Genomic DNA, 15,350 nt, shown 5'->3' with positions numbered 1-15,350 from the left:
TGCAGCTTTAATTTTTTTTGGTATTTGTTTTGTATTTAGTTTAGCTTTCTGTTCAGATAGTGGGAGAACTGTGATCTCTGTCTGAAAAATAAAATTGTGATTCTCAATTTATCCAGAATCGTGCAGCTAGTTGAGTTAGTAAATTATGACAGAATTTTCATTTTTGGATGTTACTTTAAATTCAGCATGAAATAGAAGTTGCAATAGCCATTTCTTCCCTATTGTGATGTATATACAAGTGAAACAGCTTTCTGGACAAGGGAAAAAGTAGGGCATACTTGATTTTGTCCATGGGGAATTGATTGAATGCTTGTGTGCTTTTGTTTTGATCTCATGTGAGTGACAGTTGGTCCTTCACCCTGAAACACACATCATCAGAAAAGAGAAGACATTTGCAAGAGGGAGGGGAAATTATTTTAATTGAACATTACAAGGGCATCCAAAAATAATAATGTGCACGGATAAATCAATTATATTAAATACTGCTATATACCATACCTGTCAACATTACCAAAATCCAGGGAAGAGAGTGGGGCGGTGGGGATTATTATGATCATTATAATAACGTGACATATTCATTTATTTTTACTATTATTACACATTTTATTACATAAATAGAAACACTGGTGCATGTAACTGTGGAACATTTAACAAAACACATGTATTTAACATTGTACATTACAATGGCCGGTGTGCCTTTTTGTGCCTATGCTGCGTGATTGTGCCGTTGTGATTTAATGTGCTGAGTAACGTAATTTTTCCCACCGTGCCCATCTTTGAGATATGAAATTACATTCTTCCATCCAGCTGTTGTTAAATTTACATGTATATTTTGTTTTGGGTTTTTTCGCCAGATCACCACCTGAGTCTTCTCCTCCCATTTCTACCAGTGATGCTGACAGGTATGCTACATACCATAAAAAACAAGAATTGTCAACTTTGATTTTGTGGTGAAAGACACTTGGCCTCAATAACTATTGGCCGCAAGAGGGCGCTGTGCTGTTTTCTGCACTGCAAAAGATGACCTTGCACATACTTGCACATGGCTGTTTATTTATACACTTTTATATCAATATCATCATTACTTTTTCGGATCAAAAATGCTGATATAAGTCCATTCATACATGACTAGCTGTGTCTATCTTTTCAATGTAATAATACTCAGCTTAATATGAATAGACAGTTATCAGTAAGCCATTATTTGTTGAATTTGTCTGGATTGAACTCTGTCTGGATATGATGCAGAAATTGCACTCTGCACCTTATAAGTCGACTAATGTTTCTCAATCCTGTGGCCGGTTGCATAAACTGCTTAGAATAGTCTTACAAGTTAATCATGTAATTTTTTACATGATTAACTTTTTTTATAGCTTTTTTTAATGTCAGTTACATAAAAAAGTAGATTGGTCTAATTTGAATTCAAAAAGAAAGACTGGTTACCCCTTGACTAGTTGGCCAGACTAGTTCTTAAGACACAGTCTTAACAGTGACTGTGTTTACGCAACTGGTCTTCAAGCCACGTAGCACTACAGGCTTTGAATGTCTCCTTTATTTATCTTGAGTGTGTAAGATTAGTGAGATTCCTAAATGGTGTTGGGATCCCTCCAGAACAGGATTGAGAAACATTCAACATGGACAATGAAAAGCCTTTCCACTGAGATGGAAAACAAAACATGTTCATTATTAAAAGTTCCACAACCCATAAAAGTAGTGAACTCCTTATGTAAATACTAAGTGATTACTTCATAGGCTCAGTTCTTCTTCTCCTTTCATGCTGGTCTCTGTCCTGTACAGGTCAAGAAAACAGGCAGTGAAGGCACAGTTAGTACAGTTATTACAAGCTGAAGCAAAACTGGAACACAGAGTGAGAACATGAAGACATCACTGATTACTTAACATATTAGTGTTGAAATGAATATAAAGACTAACTGGTCCATTGACAGCTACACAACTACCACTTTGACACATCAAAAAGTTCATAAAGAGGTCCTAAAAATTGATCCATATGAATTGGGTGGTTTAATCCTAATTTTCTGAAGAAGCGCTATCACTTCATATGACGAAGAATTTAGGTTTTAATCACATATAAACATTCATCAACTCACACATCAGTTGTGGTAAACGGAAGCTCAAGCAAGATTGCTTGACGCGCGAAAACCAGAGGTTCATTCTCATGTAACACAGCACATACACAGCTTCCAGAAGAACCAATGAGGTTCATTCTTGTCAAATTTGGTTGACCTTCTGTTTATGTTGGCTGATCAATGTTTATATGTGAGTAAAAGCCAAAATTAAATCTGTTCATCATATAAAGCGATCGTGTCTCTTCAGAAAATTTATGGATTAGTTTTACGATCTCTTTATAAACTTATTGAAGCGTCAAAAGTGTCAGTTGTGTAACGGTCAATGGAGGGACAGAAAGCTCATCAAAAAGATCTTCATATGTGTTCCGAAGATGAACAAAAGTCTTACGGGATTGGGACGACATGAGGGTGAGTAATAAATGACAGAATTTTCATTTTTAATTGAACTAACCCTTTAATTCTTGAAAAAATAACCCCCTCTTTGTTATACAAACAGAAACACATACCCTGCTTTCCTTAAAGCTTTCTGGATTTCCTGCCGTCGCTCTTCATTGATGGGATAGAAGTAAAAAAGCACCAAGCTGATGAGCAACAGGCAGATGGGCACTGGAGCGAAGAGCACCCGCAGCGAGTGTATGACCGCTGGATTATGTCTACAAGCACCAGGCTTGTATCCTACGAAGCTGAAAAGTTAAGGAAGAATATTAACAAAGTACTGTTGTGAAATCCATCACTTTAGGTTTTTAGGGGTTAAAATAAAGACATAGGGCACAGGAGATGTTCCAAAAAAAAAAATGTTACCATTGTTAGCAACTAAAAAACAATCAGATTGGAGGAAGCTCTTACTGTAGTACCAAAGTAGAGATTCCAACAGACATGCCTCCACCAAATTTGTTGAAGAAAACATAACAGGAGTAAAATAGTGGTTCTAGATCCTGGCAAGATGGGTTCTTGACCTTGAAGTCATCCACTACATCTGGCAACATTGACCTAAAATAAATAATTAATCTGGTTTTATAGTAGGTCTATGGCATGTTCCATACATAATTTGACCATAAATAGGTCAAGAAACATTTCTTATTATTATCAATATTGAAACAGTTGTGGACATATTTTTGTGGAAACCATGATACATTTTTAATTAATAGAAAGTTCAAAAGAAACCTTGAAATAGAAACCTTTTGCAACCATGTAAAAGTCATTACTGTCACTTTTGATCAATTTAATGTGTCCTTGATGATTAAAAGTATTCATTTCTTTTAAAGCTGCATTCCGTAAGTTTTTCCGTAAGTTTGAAACCTGCAATTGCAGTTATTTGCGGAATTATTATTTATGTGGGATGTGCATCGCCATGGCTCCTCAGCGCAGATGAATCTAATTGTTGATACAGACCAAACTAAGAATTTTCACTAGAAAATTATGTTCTGACCAACTGAGAAAAAACAGCATTACAATAAATCGCACTACCAATTAAATCTAACGATCGCTTAGCTCACATCACATCAAACTGTGCCAATTATTATTGTTAGCCTATACTTTGTTTTTTACCCTTTGACGCGTACGATCACACCGGTGTGATTAGAATGTTCAGTGCATCACATGATCAACTGCCAAATTCAAAAATTTGGCTGGCGCTAAACCAGAGACGGACGCGCGCAGCGCTTTTCATATTACATATATGCAGTATTTTCAACCAAATAATGTTTATTTTGCGTTTCAGACATTTAAATACACATGAGTACTAACAAAACAATATATTTCGAGTTTGTAAAATACACAATGATGTCTATAGAAGCAGAAATAACAACCCTTTCCATTATAATTAGACGACAATAAATCCAACAGATCCGATTCTCTGTGCGGCGCAAACTAACATGGCGGCGCCCGTCGCGCATATGGCTCAACTGGTGTTTAAACAGCAAAACATATCCACTTGCACATATTTGGCAATCAAAATATTAGATATTTCATGCTATAGTTAACAAATGTGTGAATATTTTCAATAATAAAAAAAAAAAAATTAAATGAAAGCTGCGTTGTTTCACGTAACAAGTAATGACGCGTCACCATGGAAACAATAAAGTGACGCGTTCTAAATAACGGTCGCTTTAAAAAACTCACGCTGGGGGGGTCAGACAGAATTTTAAACTTACGTTCGAAAGAGTTCAATTGTTAATGTTAACAACAGCAACATTGTGTGACTGTGTGTATAGTGTGTATTATCATCCGATGCAGTGGCGTTCACAGACTTCCGCGAGGGCAGGGGATGGGGGGTGTTGTTGTGGGTTTCTCCCTCGGCCGAAATCGCGTTCCGAGGGGGAGACCTTTCTAGATCCACCACCAGCAGTGTCCTTCTTTATACAGATTTGACGTAATGACGGCAAACTCGTATTTCCCGCGAAAAAGTACCAGTACCACTCAAATTATGAAACATTACTACAAGCTTTTGAACACTCACTGGCTGGTTATGTACTTGCTCAAAAATTGATTTTGGATCATTTTTAACCAAAAAAAGTTATGGACTGTAGCTTTAAAAAAAAAAAAAAACTCTTACTGACTTACTATCTTACTTTCTATCTTGCCTATGTGCATTACAGCATAAGAGGATACGTTTTCCCAGTCATGGGGGTCCAGTTTCAATATAACGTCATTCTGAAAAGACTGCCAAGCATTACATACAATTCCCAGCTGACCACTATCTGGGTTAGCGTAATGTTTCAATAATGCAATATGCTCATTTGATGGTGTGGAGTATGTGTTGATGCAATTAAGGGCTTTAACAATGAAGAAGAGATATTTTATAAGGGTTACATTACCAAGGGAGTAAAAATAGGGCTCCCAGACTTGTGCCAGATAACACAGACATAATAATGAAGACGGGTAAATTACTTTTCACTAGAGATATCACAATTAGAGCTGGGATATCCATCTGCAGAGGAGAGGAGAAAGACAGATGAAACAATTTACCTTGGAAACAAATATACAGTTTTAATTGTTAAAGGATTAGTCCACTTTTAAATAAACTTTTCCTGATAATTTACTCACCCCCATGTCATCCAAGATGTCCATGTCTTTCTTTCTTCAGTCGAAAAGAAATTAAAGTTTTTGATGAAAACATTCCAGGATTTTTTTTCCATATAGTAGACTTCAATGGGCACCAAACAGTTGAAGGTCAAAATTAGTTTCACTGCAGCTTCAAATTGTTCTACACAATTTAAGTATTACTGCCCTCCACAGGTCAAAGTTTGAACAAATTTTTATATGCAATATGCTAGTTGAATAGTATATAACAATTAGTTCAAACTTTGACCTGTGTAGGGCAGTAATACGCTTAGCAGTGTCTACACTGCTGGAATTCTAATAAAGAAGAAGAGAGCTAGTTCAAGATGAGCATTTCTGGTTAAAACATATATAATTTTCAATTTATTTCAGAAAATGAGTGATGGTTTCTCTAGATGAGACACTTATTTCTCATCTGGGATCGTGTAGAACTATTTGAAGTTGCAGTGGAACTAATTTTGACCTTCAACTGTTTGGTGCCCATTGAAGTCCACTATATGGAAAAAAAAATCCTGGAATGTTTTCATCAAAAACTTTAAGTTCTTTTCGACTGAAGAAAGAAAGACATGAACATCTTGGATGACATGGGGGTTAGTAAATTATCAGGAAAAGTTTATTTAAAAGTGGACTAATCCTTTAAAGCCAGTAACAAAGAATGGTGCTTACTGAAAGGCCGATGAATATAGTGGCTTTCTTGCCTATTTTGATCAATAACATCTGCCACACTGGGATGGATATTGTGGCTGCTGTCTGTAGAGGAGCAGAAAGAATTACAATTTTTTTATAACTAATATACTATACCATGCAACTTGCTTAAAAATTAAGTTAAAGGATTAGTTCACTTTAAATTGAAAATTACCCCTCAAGACATTCTAGGTGTATATGACTTTCTTCTTTCTGATGAACACAATCAGAGTTATATTAATAAATATCCTGACACATCCAAGCTTTATATTGGCAGTGTATTGGGACCAACAAGTATGAAGTTCAAGAAAGTCCATCCATCCATCATAAACGTACTCCAGACGGCTCCAGGAGTATGTTTATGAAGCAAAGCGATGCATTTGTATAAAAAAATATCAATATTTAACAAGTTATAAAGTAAAATAACTAGCTTCCACCAGACCGCCTTCCATATTCAACTTACATAGAAAGTGTCAAACTCTCACAGTTCAAAACGCTTACACTATGTCCCGTATTCAACTTACGAAATAAGCATAACTTTTGCAATGCATAAAATGCACCGCTTCACTTCAAAAGGCCTTTATTAACCCTCCAGAGCAGCGTGGATTATGTTCAGCTCATATTCATTGATCCCGTTCACTGTCATTATAAAGCTCAGATGCATCAGGATATTTATTAATATAACTCCCACTGTGTTCATCAGACAAAAGAAAGTCATATATACCTAGGATGGCTTGAGGGTGAGTAAAGCTTGGGCTGAATATTGTATAATTTTAAAAGTATTTTTAAGATAAACATTAAAAAACATATAATATATTGTGCTTTAAAATAATATAATAATATAATACTTCATGCTGTAACATCCAAAATAATGGGTCAACATATTATTTTCTATTAAATTTGACCAGACTACATTAGGTAACACCTACAAAAGCCTGACACATTTTTTACAGGTCAGATCATGTATAAACTTTGAAATAATGGATCCCTCACCAATAACAAGAGAACAAGATGCTGGAAATATTCTCCCATATGCGCTGCATGAGTACAGAAGAGGGCGAAATTTCCCTGAGCCATCTGAAAAAAATATTCTTATCACGATAATCGCCATGCTTTATAAAATCCATTTGTTATCTCTTTGACTGTATGACTAATATAAAACCTATAATACATAACAGGGCATCTTTCTAGGCAATGCAAACATGTTCTTCTTGGTATTTCAACCACAAGAATGCATTCATAATTTAAACAGAAAAATGTCTGACCTGGAATGCTATTGAAGCAAAGAGGAAGCCACATACAAGCCGCACATATGGAGTGTGTCCCAACATCAGCTTTATACCAGTAAGATAAGAGACATTTATGCGGTCCAGTTTACTCAGAGGGGCTAAAGTGAAATGTAGACACGTGCAAATCATTAAATTAGTCTAGAAGTTTCTGGATGTAGTAATTTGGCCGAAAATAATATATAGTTGTACAAGTGTTTGAAGCAGATGTGGTATTATTTGTGAAGCTTGAAAGAATGTGTGGTAAACACAACATCATATGGTATTTGAACTTGTGTTAATTCATTTGGACTTACCCAACTGTTCCTTTACTCCAAGAAAAAGCACGAGGCAGCACAGGAAGTACAGCATTCCTAATATCAGTGCACCAGTCAAATAGGCTGTTCTCTGTTGAAATTAAAAGACAAATGGAACTACTTTAATTCCGCAAGGACACGTTAAATTGATCAAATATGAGAGTAAATCTATTTTCTAGCATTACAAAAGATTTGTATTTCAAATAAATGTTTTTCTTTTATCCATCCAAGAATACTGACAAACAATGTATGATGGTTTCTATAAAAATATTAAGCAGCATAAATATTTTCAACATTGATAATAATAAGAAATGTCTCTTGAGCAGCAAATCAGAATAGAATGATTTGTGAAGGATCATGTGACACTGAACACTGAAGTAATGATGCTTTGACATCACAGAAATAAATAACATTTTAAAGTATATTAAAATAAAAAACTGTTATTTTAAATTGTAATACTATTTCATTATATTTTATTGTCTTGTTGATTAAATAAATGCAAACTTATTCAACATAAGAGAATTCTCTCAAAAACATTAAAATCTTTCTGACCACAAACTTTTGAAACAGAGTATATATTCAGCTAAATCTCCAACTAAAATATCAGAAGATACTTTGTTGTTGAGGTTAGGAATTCAGTTTGCTCAAAACAAAAAGCGTCTTATCTTCTACACATTGCCTTGATACAGTTGCCTTGATAGTTCGTAATCAATATGTGTGCAATAACTAATGACAAATTCCAGTATATCTGTTAATGTGTTTGACACAATGGAAAAAACTCACTGTGTTTTGTAGAGCGACAGATATTTCATCTGTGTGGTTCCCAGAAAACCCAACCGTTTCATTCTGTAAGCTGCAGTCACGTGTTTTTTTGGCATGGTGCGCTCCCACTATCTGACCCTGAATGGCAGCCCCCGCCAGTGTAGCGAACATTTCCATGCCCATCCCTGTATCATGAGAGAAAGGAATGTTCTTGACTTGTATCTCTTTTATACAGGAAACATACTGCAGCTAAGGTATTTCCACTGTATCCTGCTTATACATTATTAAAAAAAGTGGAAGAGAAGAAGTTTCTTCATTAATAAATTTGATCTCTCTTTCTATCGTTCTCTCTGTCTGAAAGGAATATAAACCTTATAAGCAATATAAACCATCAAATGTTAATGCGTTTTAAACTTTTTTCAAAACTGAAGACAACATTCAAGTTCCAATTCATTTTAATTCTACTTCCTTACAGAATTTTAAATAGTAATTCTTCTGTGTGCTGTCTCAATTCAAATTAAATTCAAATTCAGGAGTGTAAAAAAAACAAAAAAAACATGCTCAATTCAATTCTGAATGGCGCATAACACTTACTGGTACAGAACTGATGATTTGTATTTGAAATATTGTAAAATTTGAATCTGCTGTAATCTATTGGTCTTTGATAGAGAAACATTGTAAATCTGTGTAGAGGACACAATGCAATAATGTTTGTCAGGATTTCAAGCAATGAAGCAAAGTTTCAAAGTTCACCACTTTGTTTTTAACTCATCTTAAAGGGTTAGTTCACCCAAAAATGAAGATTCTGTCATTAATTACTCACATGTCGTTCCACACCCGTAAGACCTTTGTTCATCTTCGGAACACAAGTTAAAGGTTTCCAAGAATGCTTTTTCACAAGATGTAATATAAGTCTAAGGTGTCCCCTGAATGTGTCTGTGAAGTTTCAGCTCAAAATACCCCATAGATTTTTTTTTATTAATTTTTTTAACTGCCTATTTTGGGGCATCATTAACTATACACTGATTTGGGCAGCGCGCCGCCCCTTTAATTCGCCTCCTCCCTGCCACACGTGCTTTCGACTATACTACAGTGCATTTACAAAGTTCACACAGCTAATATAACTCTCAAATGGATCTTTACAAGATGTTCGTCATGCATGCTGTATGCATGCTTCGAATTATGTGAGTAAAGTATTTATTTTGATGTTTACGTTTGATTCTGAATGGGTTTGAGGCTATGCTCCGTGGCTAATGGCTAATGCTACACTGTTGGAGAGATTTATAAAGAATGAAGTTGTGTTTATGAATTATACAGACTGCAAGTGTTTAAAAAATGAAAATAGCGACGGTTCTTGTCTCTGTGAATACAATAATAAACGATGGTAACTTTAACCACATTTAACAGTACATTAGCAACATGCTAACGAAACATTTAGAAAGACAATTTAAAAATATCACTAAAAATATCATGTTATCATGAATCATGTCAGTTATTATTGCTCCATCTGCCATTTTTTGCTGTTCTTGTTGGCTTACCTTGTCTGTGCACAGATCCAGACATTAATATTGCCTTTCCTTGTCTAATGCCTTGAACATGGGCTGGCATATATGCAAAAATTGGGGTCATACATATTAATGATCCCGACTTTTATGTAACGGACGGTGTTATGTTGAGATCTGCGTGTTTTCCGGAAGTCTTTTAAACAAATGAGATTTACATAAGAAGGAGGAAGCAATGGGGTTTGAGACTCACTGTATGTCTTTTCCCTTTACTGAACTCTTGTAATTTAACTATGCCGAGGTAAATTCAAATTTTGATTCTAGGGCACCTTTAAGATATTTTTGATGAAATCTGAGAGCTGTCTGACTCCTCAATAGACAGCAATTTGACCACCACTTTCAAGGTCCAGAAAGGTACTAAATACACCGAAAAAATAGTTAACGTGACTACAGTGGTTCAACCTTAATTTTATGAAGCGACGAGAAAACTTTTTGCGTGCAAAAACAAAACAAATATAACAAATATTCAACAATATCTTCTGTGTCATTCTGGTACATTGTTTACGTCCAGCGTTTCAAGGTTATACGTCAGAACACCGGCTCATTATTGTCTCATTATTACTGTGTCAGTATCACACACGTGCGTCGAACTGCTCACATGATCAGCTTTTGCCAGCATTCGGACGTAAACACGGAAGCCTTCACTTTGCTTACTGCGGCAACTGTGTACGGATAATGACAGGAAAGAGAAGAGATTGTAGAATAAAGCTGTTATATTTGTCTAGTTTTTGCCCACAAAAAGTATTCTCATCGCTTCATAAAATTAAGGTTGAACCACTGTAGTCACTTCGACAGTTTTAATGATGTCTTTAGTACCTTTCTGGACCTTGAAAGTGTTAAATTGCTGTCTATTGAGGAGTCCAGCTATCGGATTTCTTCAAAAATAACTTAACTTGTGTTCCGAAGATGAATTAAGGTCATACAAGCTTGGAACGACATGAAGAAGAAATTTGTTGTTAGTAACATTCTAGAAGAATTTTATGGGGAAGATACACAATTACAACTTCTGTGGGGCGTAAAGAAAAAGTATTATAACTAGTAGTGTAACTAATTACTGTTGCCAGAAAGTAATAATATTACTTTTGAAAGGAGTAACTAGTAACAAGTTTTAAGTAACAAGCCCAACACAGCTCCTGACAAAAAGTTGTCAAAATAATTATGATTTATTTATTTGATTAGCATATATAGGCTGAAATATATTTGAGTGTGGCATATAATGACTAATTGGCCTATGTCCAAACTTCATAAAACTTGGTGCACATGGACACCAGAACATTCTGTGGAAACATGCCAAAGTTAATGAATTTCATATGCTACCAGCCATTTTTTGTCTCAGTGAATGAAGAGTGAAGGCTGTAATACTAATGTTGTCCACTAGAGACATATGATATGAAATCCTTTTATTTGCAGTCCTTTTGCATCTGTCAATGGCAGAATATTCCCTGATTTATTTGTCATGAAGTATTTTTGTAAGCTGTTTCATCAAAACCTAACTAACAGTATCAGTGGAAATTCAAAATCATTGACTTTGCTAGTAAAAACGCAACACAAGTTAACATGCATGGCAATTCTATCAACTCGCCCAAATCTAATCTTCTTCGAAATCTATTTGTGCTTGCCTTGAACCACAATGATTGCCGCTTGAGGCTATATTTTCTTACTGTAACCAGTGGCTGAGTCTCGATCCTTCTCATTTCCCCCCAGAAACATGTTTAGGGAAGAATACGGCACATGGTAGCACTGAGCAAGACAGAAAGAGAAAGAAATGTTTGGAGTCCGTCATGAATCATATAACACATTATATATTAGCAAACACAGCTGTTTAATGAGTACTATATTTAATCACCCTGAGTACTTCAGAGGAAAGAGGTAGGCAAAATACTGACACTGTATTTTTGTTTGCAATGTAAATGAATTCAAATTCTTATGCATTTTTCCTTTGATTCAAAAACTAATTTAAATTTGGCCATTCCCCTATGCAGGAAATGCCCTTAACAGCTTTTAACACTGAATGTGTAAAACAACTGAAAACTGTGGGCAGATAATAGTAATAGTGGGCTTACACTCATGAAGGTGTCAAACAGACAGCACCATATGAAGTACCAGCTGAAACTGAAGGCAGAGGACATGGTGTGCTGTGGGGTATACCAGAGCATAACATACGATAGGACCCCAAGTGGCATTGTGAAAACAATCCTGTGTAAAGAGGGTGGATGAGCAGAGTGGCACGAAATGATGCACATTCGGCATATTAAAAAGTCAATTAAAAAAAAAAAAAAAACGCACAATCCATTATCATATATCAAAATATGTAGTATAAATGTTAGTAAACTCTGGTCCGATTTTAGGAAGTAGTCTGATATTAACAGGTACACTCACTCACCAAGGAATAAGTTTGCCAATTCTGGTCCGTCCACTGTTGCTCACAGTATATCCAATCAGAGGATCCGTAATGCCATCCCAAGCTCGACCGAGGAAGAGGATGATGGATGCAGAGAAAGCTTCCATCTATGAAAAACATTTGGCTGACTGATTTGACATAAAATACTCACTACTGCACATTATTGTAACAGAACTTTTTTGTAATAAAAACATTTACTTATAAAACAATGTTCTACCAAGTTGTTAAAGTACATAATATATTATCTTTCACAGGATCTTTCACATCTTTTTTTTTTACTTCCTGTGCTAAAAGGAAGTAAACAGTGTTGAGCGTGGCATGCAAACATGGCATGCAAACTGAGAAAAGCAGTTAAGGTGGACCATGATGGAGCCTCATGCGTTTTATAAATCCTCAGTTGTTCACAGATCACACAGCGATTGCCTCGAAATGATCTCAAATAGAAAACTGAACACACATGGTTTGAACCTACAACCTTTTATTTACCAGCCTAGATCTTTAACCACTAGAGGATGTCTTTGTTGTCTTATTGTTCGTATTAACTATCATTTTTTGGGTCCGATTTTGGAAAGTGATGCTCACTTAAGTTATACAGCAGACTGGATTATATTTAGTTCAAAAGTAATCAAACAATATGGCACATTTACACTATGGACCGGTACGATTTTTTAATGTTTTTAAAAGAAGTTTCTCCTGCTCACCAAGGCTTCCATTTATTTGATCCAAAATACAGCAAAAACAGTAATATTGTGAAATATTTAAAATAGCTGTTTTCTATCTGAATATATTTTAAAATGCAGTTAATTTCTGTGTTGGCAAAGCTGAATTTCCAACATCTTTACTCCAGTCTTCAGTGCCACATGATCTTTAAGAAATCACTCTAATATGCCGATTTGCTGCTCAAGAAACATCTTTGGGGAAAAAATTAAAGAAATTAATACTTCTATTCAGGAAGGATGCATTAAATTGATCAAAAGTGACAGTATAGACATTTATAATGTTGCAAAAGCTTAATATTTCAAATAAATGCTATTCTTTTGAACGTTCTATTCATCAAAGAATCCTCATAAAAGTGTTTAATAATAATAAATGTTTCTTGAGCAACAAATGAATGATTTCTGAAGGATCATGACACTGATCACTGAAACAGTTATTTTAAACTGTAAAACTATTTCACAATATTACTGTTCTTGCTGTATTTTTGATCAAATAAATGAAGCCTTGGTGAACAGAAGAGATTTCTTTTAAAACCATTAAAAAATATTAGTGTACACAGTCAGAATGCCAACTAATCATAATAATTATGTAAATAATACACACATTTTGCATTACTAAACAAATAACATTGATATTGCTGTTCTATAGGGTGATTTCCTGGATCACCTAATTAATGGGTGTGGTAGTGTTAAATAATTCTTCTTCCTTAATGTAACTTTCACAAAATTAAGTTCAATGGATATAACAAGGTCTCTTCACTACTATAGAGTTAACATATTTATTCTACGTATTAGTCATGTTTTACCAAGTGTGTGTGTGAAGAGCTGCTGTGAAACTGAATTTGTACAGTGGACATCTATCTGTATGGTGTTCAACACTGACAGCTGCTGAAGACCACATCTTCTGTTCTTTTTTCCTCACCTTCACAACGTCCAGTAAAAAGATCTGCATGAAAAAGCCCTTGGCGGTTGCAGTCATTTGATAAGGCATTCCTCCAATGGCATAGCACAGTTTCCTGGACAACGGGATGCCTGGAGTTTTCTGCACGAGACCAGCATGTTGATGTTATGGTTCAGCGTTTACAAGAAAACATGACATGAAGCATTTTAATATAAAACAAGTCTGAAAAATAAGCTATATTCACCAGCAAAAAAAAAAAAAAAAAAAAAAAAAAAATTGTTCCAACATCTTTTAGAGTTTCCATGTAAGTTATATTATTTACATTCCAAACCCACTTATGTTTACAAAGAATTCTCTCTAAAAATGATATGGCTATTGCCTATCATACCTGCTGATCGTCGCCATCTTCTGTCGCGCAGGCAATGTTGTCATCAGTTAGATTGTTCAGTCTATTGTTGGCCATCGTTCAGTTATCGAGAAAAGAAGTTGTAGGCTATTTTAGTGTTTTTAGCGCTTCTTATACTTGACGCAAAGTAGGCGTGGCTCATTCTGTACGAGAGCATTTGAGGATGTCCAGAACCCACATTGCGCAATCTTGCTTAACGGCATTGTCTTTCTCTGGCAGAGTCAAAAGTTGTGTGTTTTCTCTGACAGGTTTTTTTATTATTGTTTAAAAAAAACAAACAAACAAAAAACAATCTCTTAATATTGAATCATATTTGTGAACTCGAAAAAGGTAGAACTGTTCTCGGGACAAGCATATATATTTTTCTTAAATATCAGGGTAATTTGTCACGTGTTTTAGACCTTTATCGTCTTTCTTGGACAATTTTATTTTCTTTCCTAGAAAGCAGACTGAAATATTATGACATTGCATTCTCTGGAGTGATTATATGTCATTATAACATAGCTTAGATTAGCATTTATTTCATTATCTGAGCCGTCTCTAGTTATTTAATATCCAAACCCTGCTCACCTTTTCAAGTTTTTAATTTGTGTTGTTTTGTTTTGATGCCATTTTCATTTTAAAATGTTAAACCTGGTATAGTGTGAGCAATAGCTTTATAGTTCTGATACAAATGATGTTGTGAAGATCAGCTGAATGAAGATTTACAAAATAAAGCTCACTACTTTGGACTTCGTCTGTACAGTCTTATTGCAAATCTTTAACTAGCGAAAGAAAACACAAGTTCAATTTTGAGTGAATGTGCACATGAAATCTAGCATTCACCAAGATACAAATGCAGGACAATAGAAAATTATTAAACATTTTTTTAAAAATCATACAAGGAATTTAAGTCATATTTCATGCCACATTTATTTATTTAGCACTTTATATAATAGTTTCACAATACTAAAGAGGAAAATATCAGTGTCAGTGTTAAAATTCACCAATTTTTACTTAATTTTCAGTTGTAAAGTAGCTTTCCTGAAGACAATAGTGTCACTTTTAAGATTAATTCAGATTCAGTGTTGATTCAGTTCAGTAAGCTCTACAGAAGACAACAATGTCAATATCCAGCTCAATTCAGTTCAAGCTTTTGTGTTCTCATCTGATAGTGTCAGAGCAGTCAGATCAATATTAATTTATAATGAAA

At 34.9% G+C, this 15,350-nt stretch overlaps 1 protein-coding gene across 2 annotated transcripts; it reads right to left on the bottom strand.

Annotated features, from left to right (window-relative positions):
* On the bottom strand, positions 1–14,273 carry LOC137008868 (sodium-dependent lysophosphatidylcholine symporter 1-like). 2 transcript variants are annotated; one of them, XM_067370615.1, is made up of 15 exons: positions 14,141–14,273; positions 13,774–13,893; positions 12,118–12,242; positions 11,798–11,930; positions 11,396–11,474; positions 8,194–8,357; positions 7,411–7,501; positions 7,094–7,215; positions 6,822–6,905; positions 5,811–5,894; positions 4,901–5,013; positions 2,931–3,074; positions 2,591–2,767; positions 1,743–1,786; positions 1–359 (listed from the first exon to the last, which is right to left on the bottom strand). In XM_067370615.1, exons 1-14 carry the CDS (start codon positions 14,213–14,215, stop codon positions 1,744–1,746), a joined length of 1,554 nt encoding a protein of 517 aa, XP_067226716.1. In that variant the 5' UTR covers positions 14,216–14,273; the 3' UTR covers positions 1–359; position 1,743. The 2 variants fall into 2 exon arrangements, with proteins under 2 accessions (XP_067226716.1, XP_067226717.1); XM_067370616.1 differs by lacking the exons at positions 1–359; positions 7,094–7,215 and having other exon boundaries at positions 383–1,786; positions 4,974–5,013.
* Positions 14,274–15,350: the final 1,077 nt, after the last annotated feature.

The sequence above is a fragment of the Chanodichthys erythropterus genome, chromosome 20, assembly GCF_024489055.1.
Source record: "Chanodichthys erythropterus isolate Z2021 chromosome 20, ASM2448905v1, whole genome shotgun sequence".
Taxonomy (NCBI): domain Eukaryota; kingdom Metazoa; phylum Chordata; class Actinopteri; order Cypriniformes; family Xenocyprididae; genus Chanodichthys; species Chanodichthys erythropterus.
Note: the sequence above shows the minus strand (reverse complement) of the source record. Positions and strands in the feature narration are given on the sequence as shown.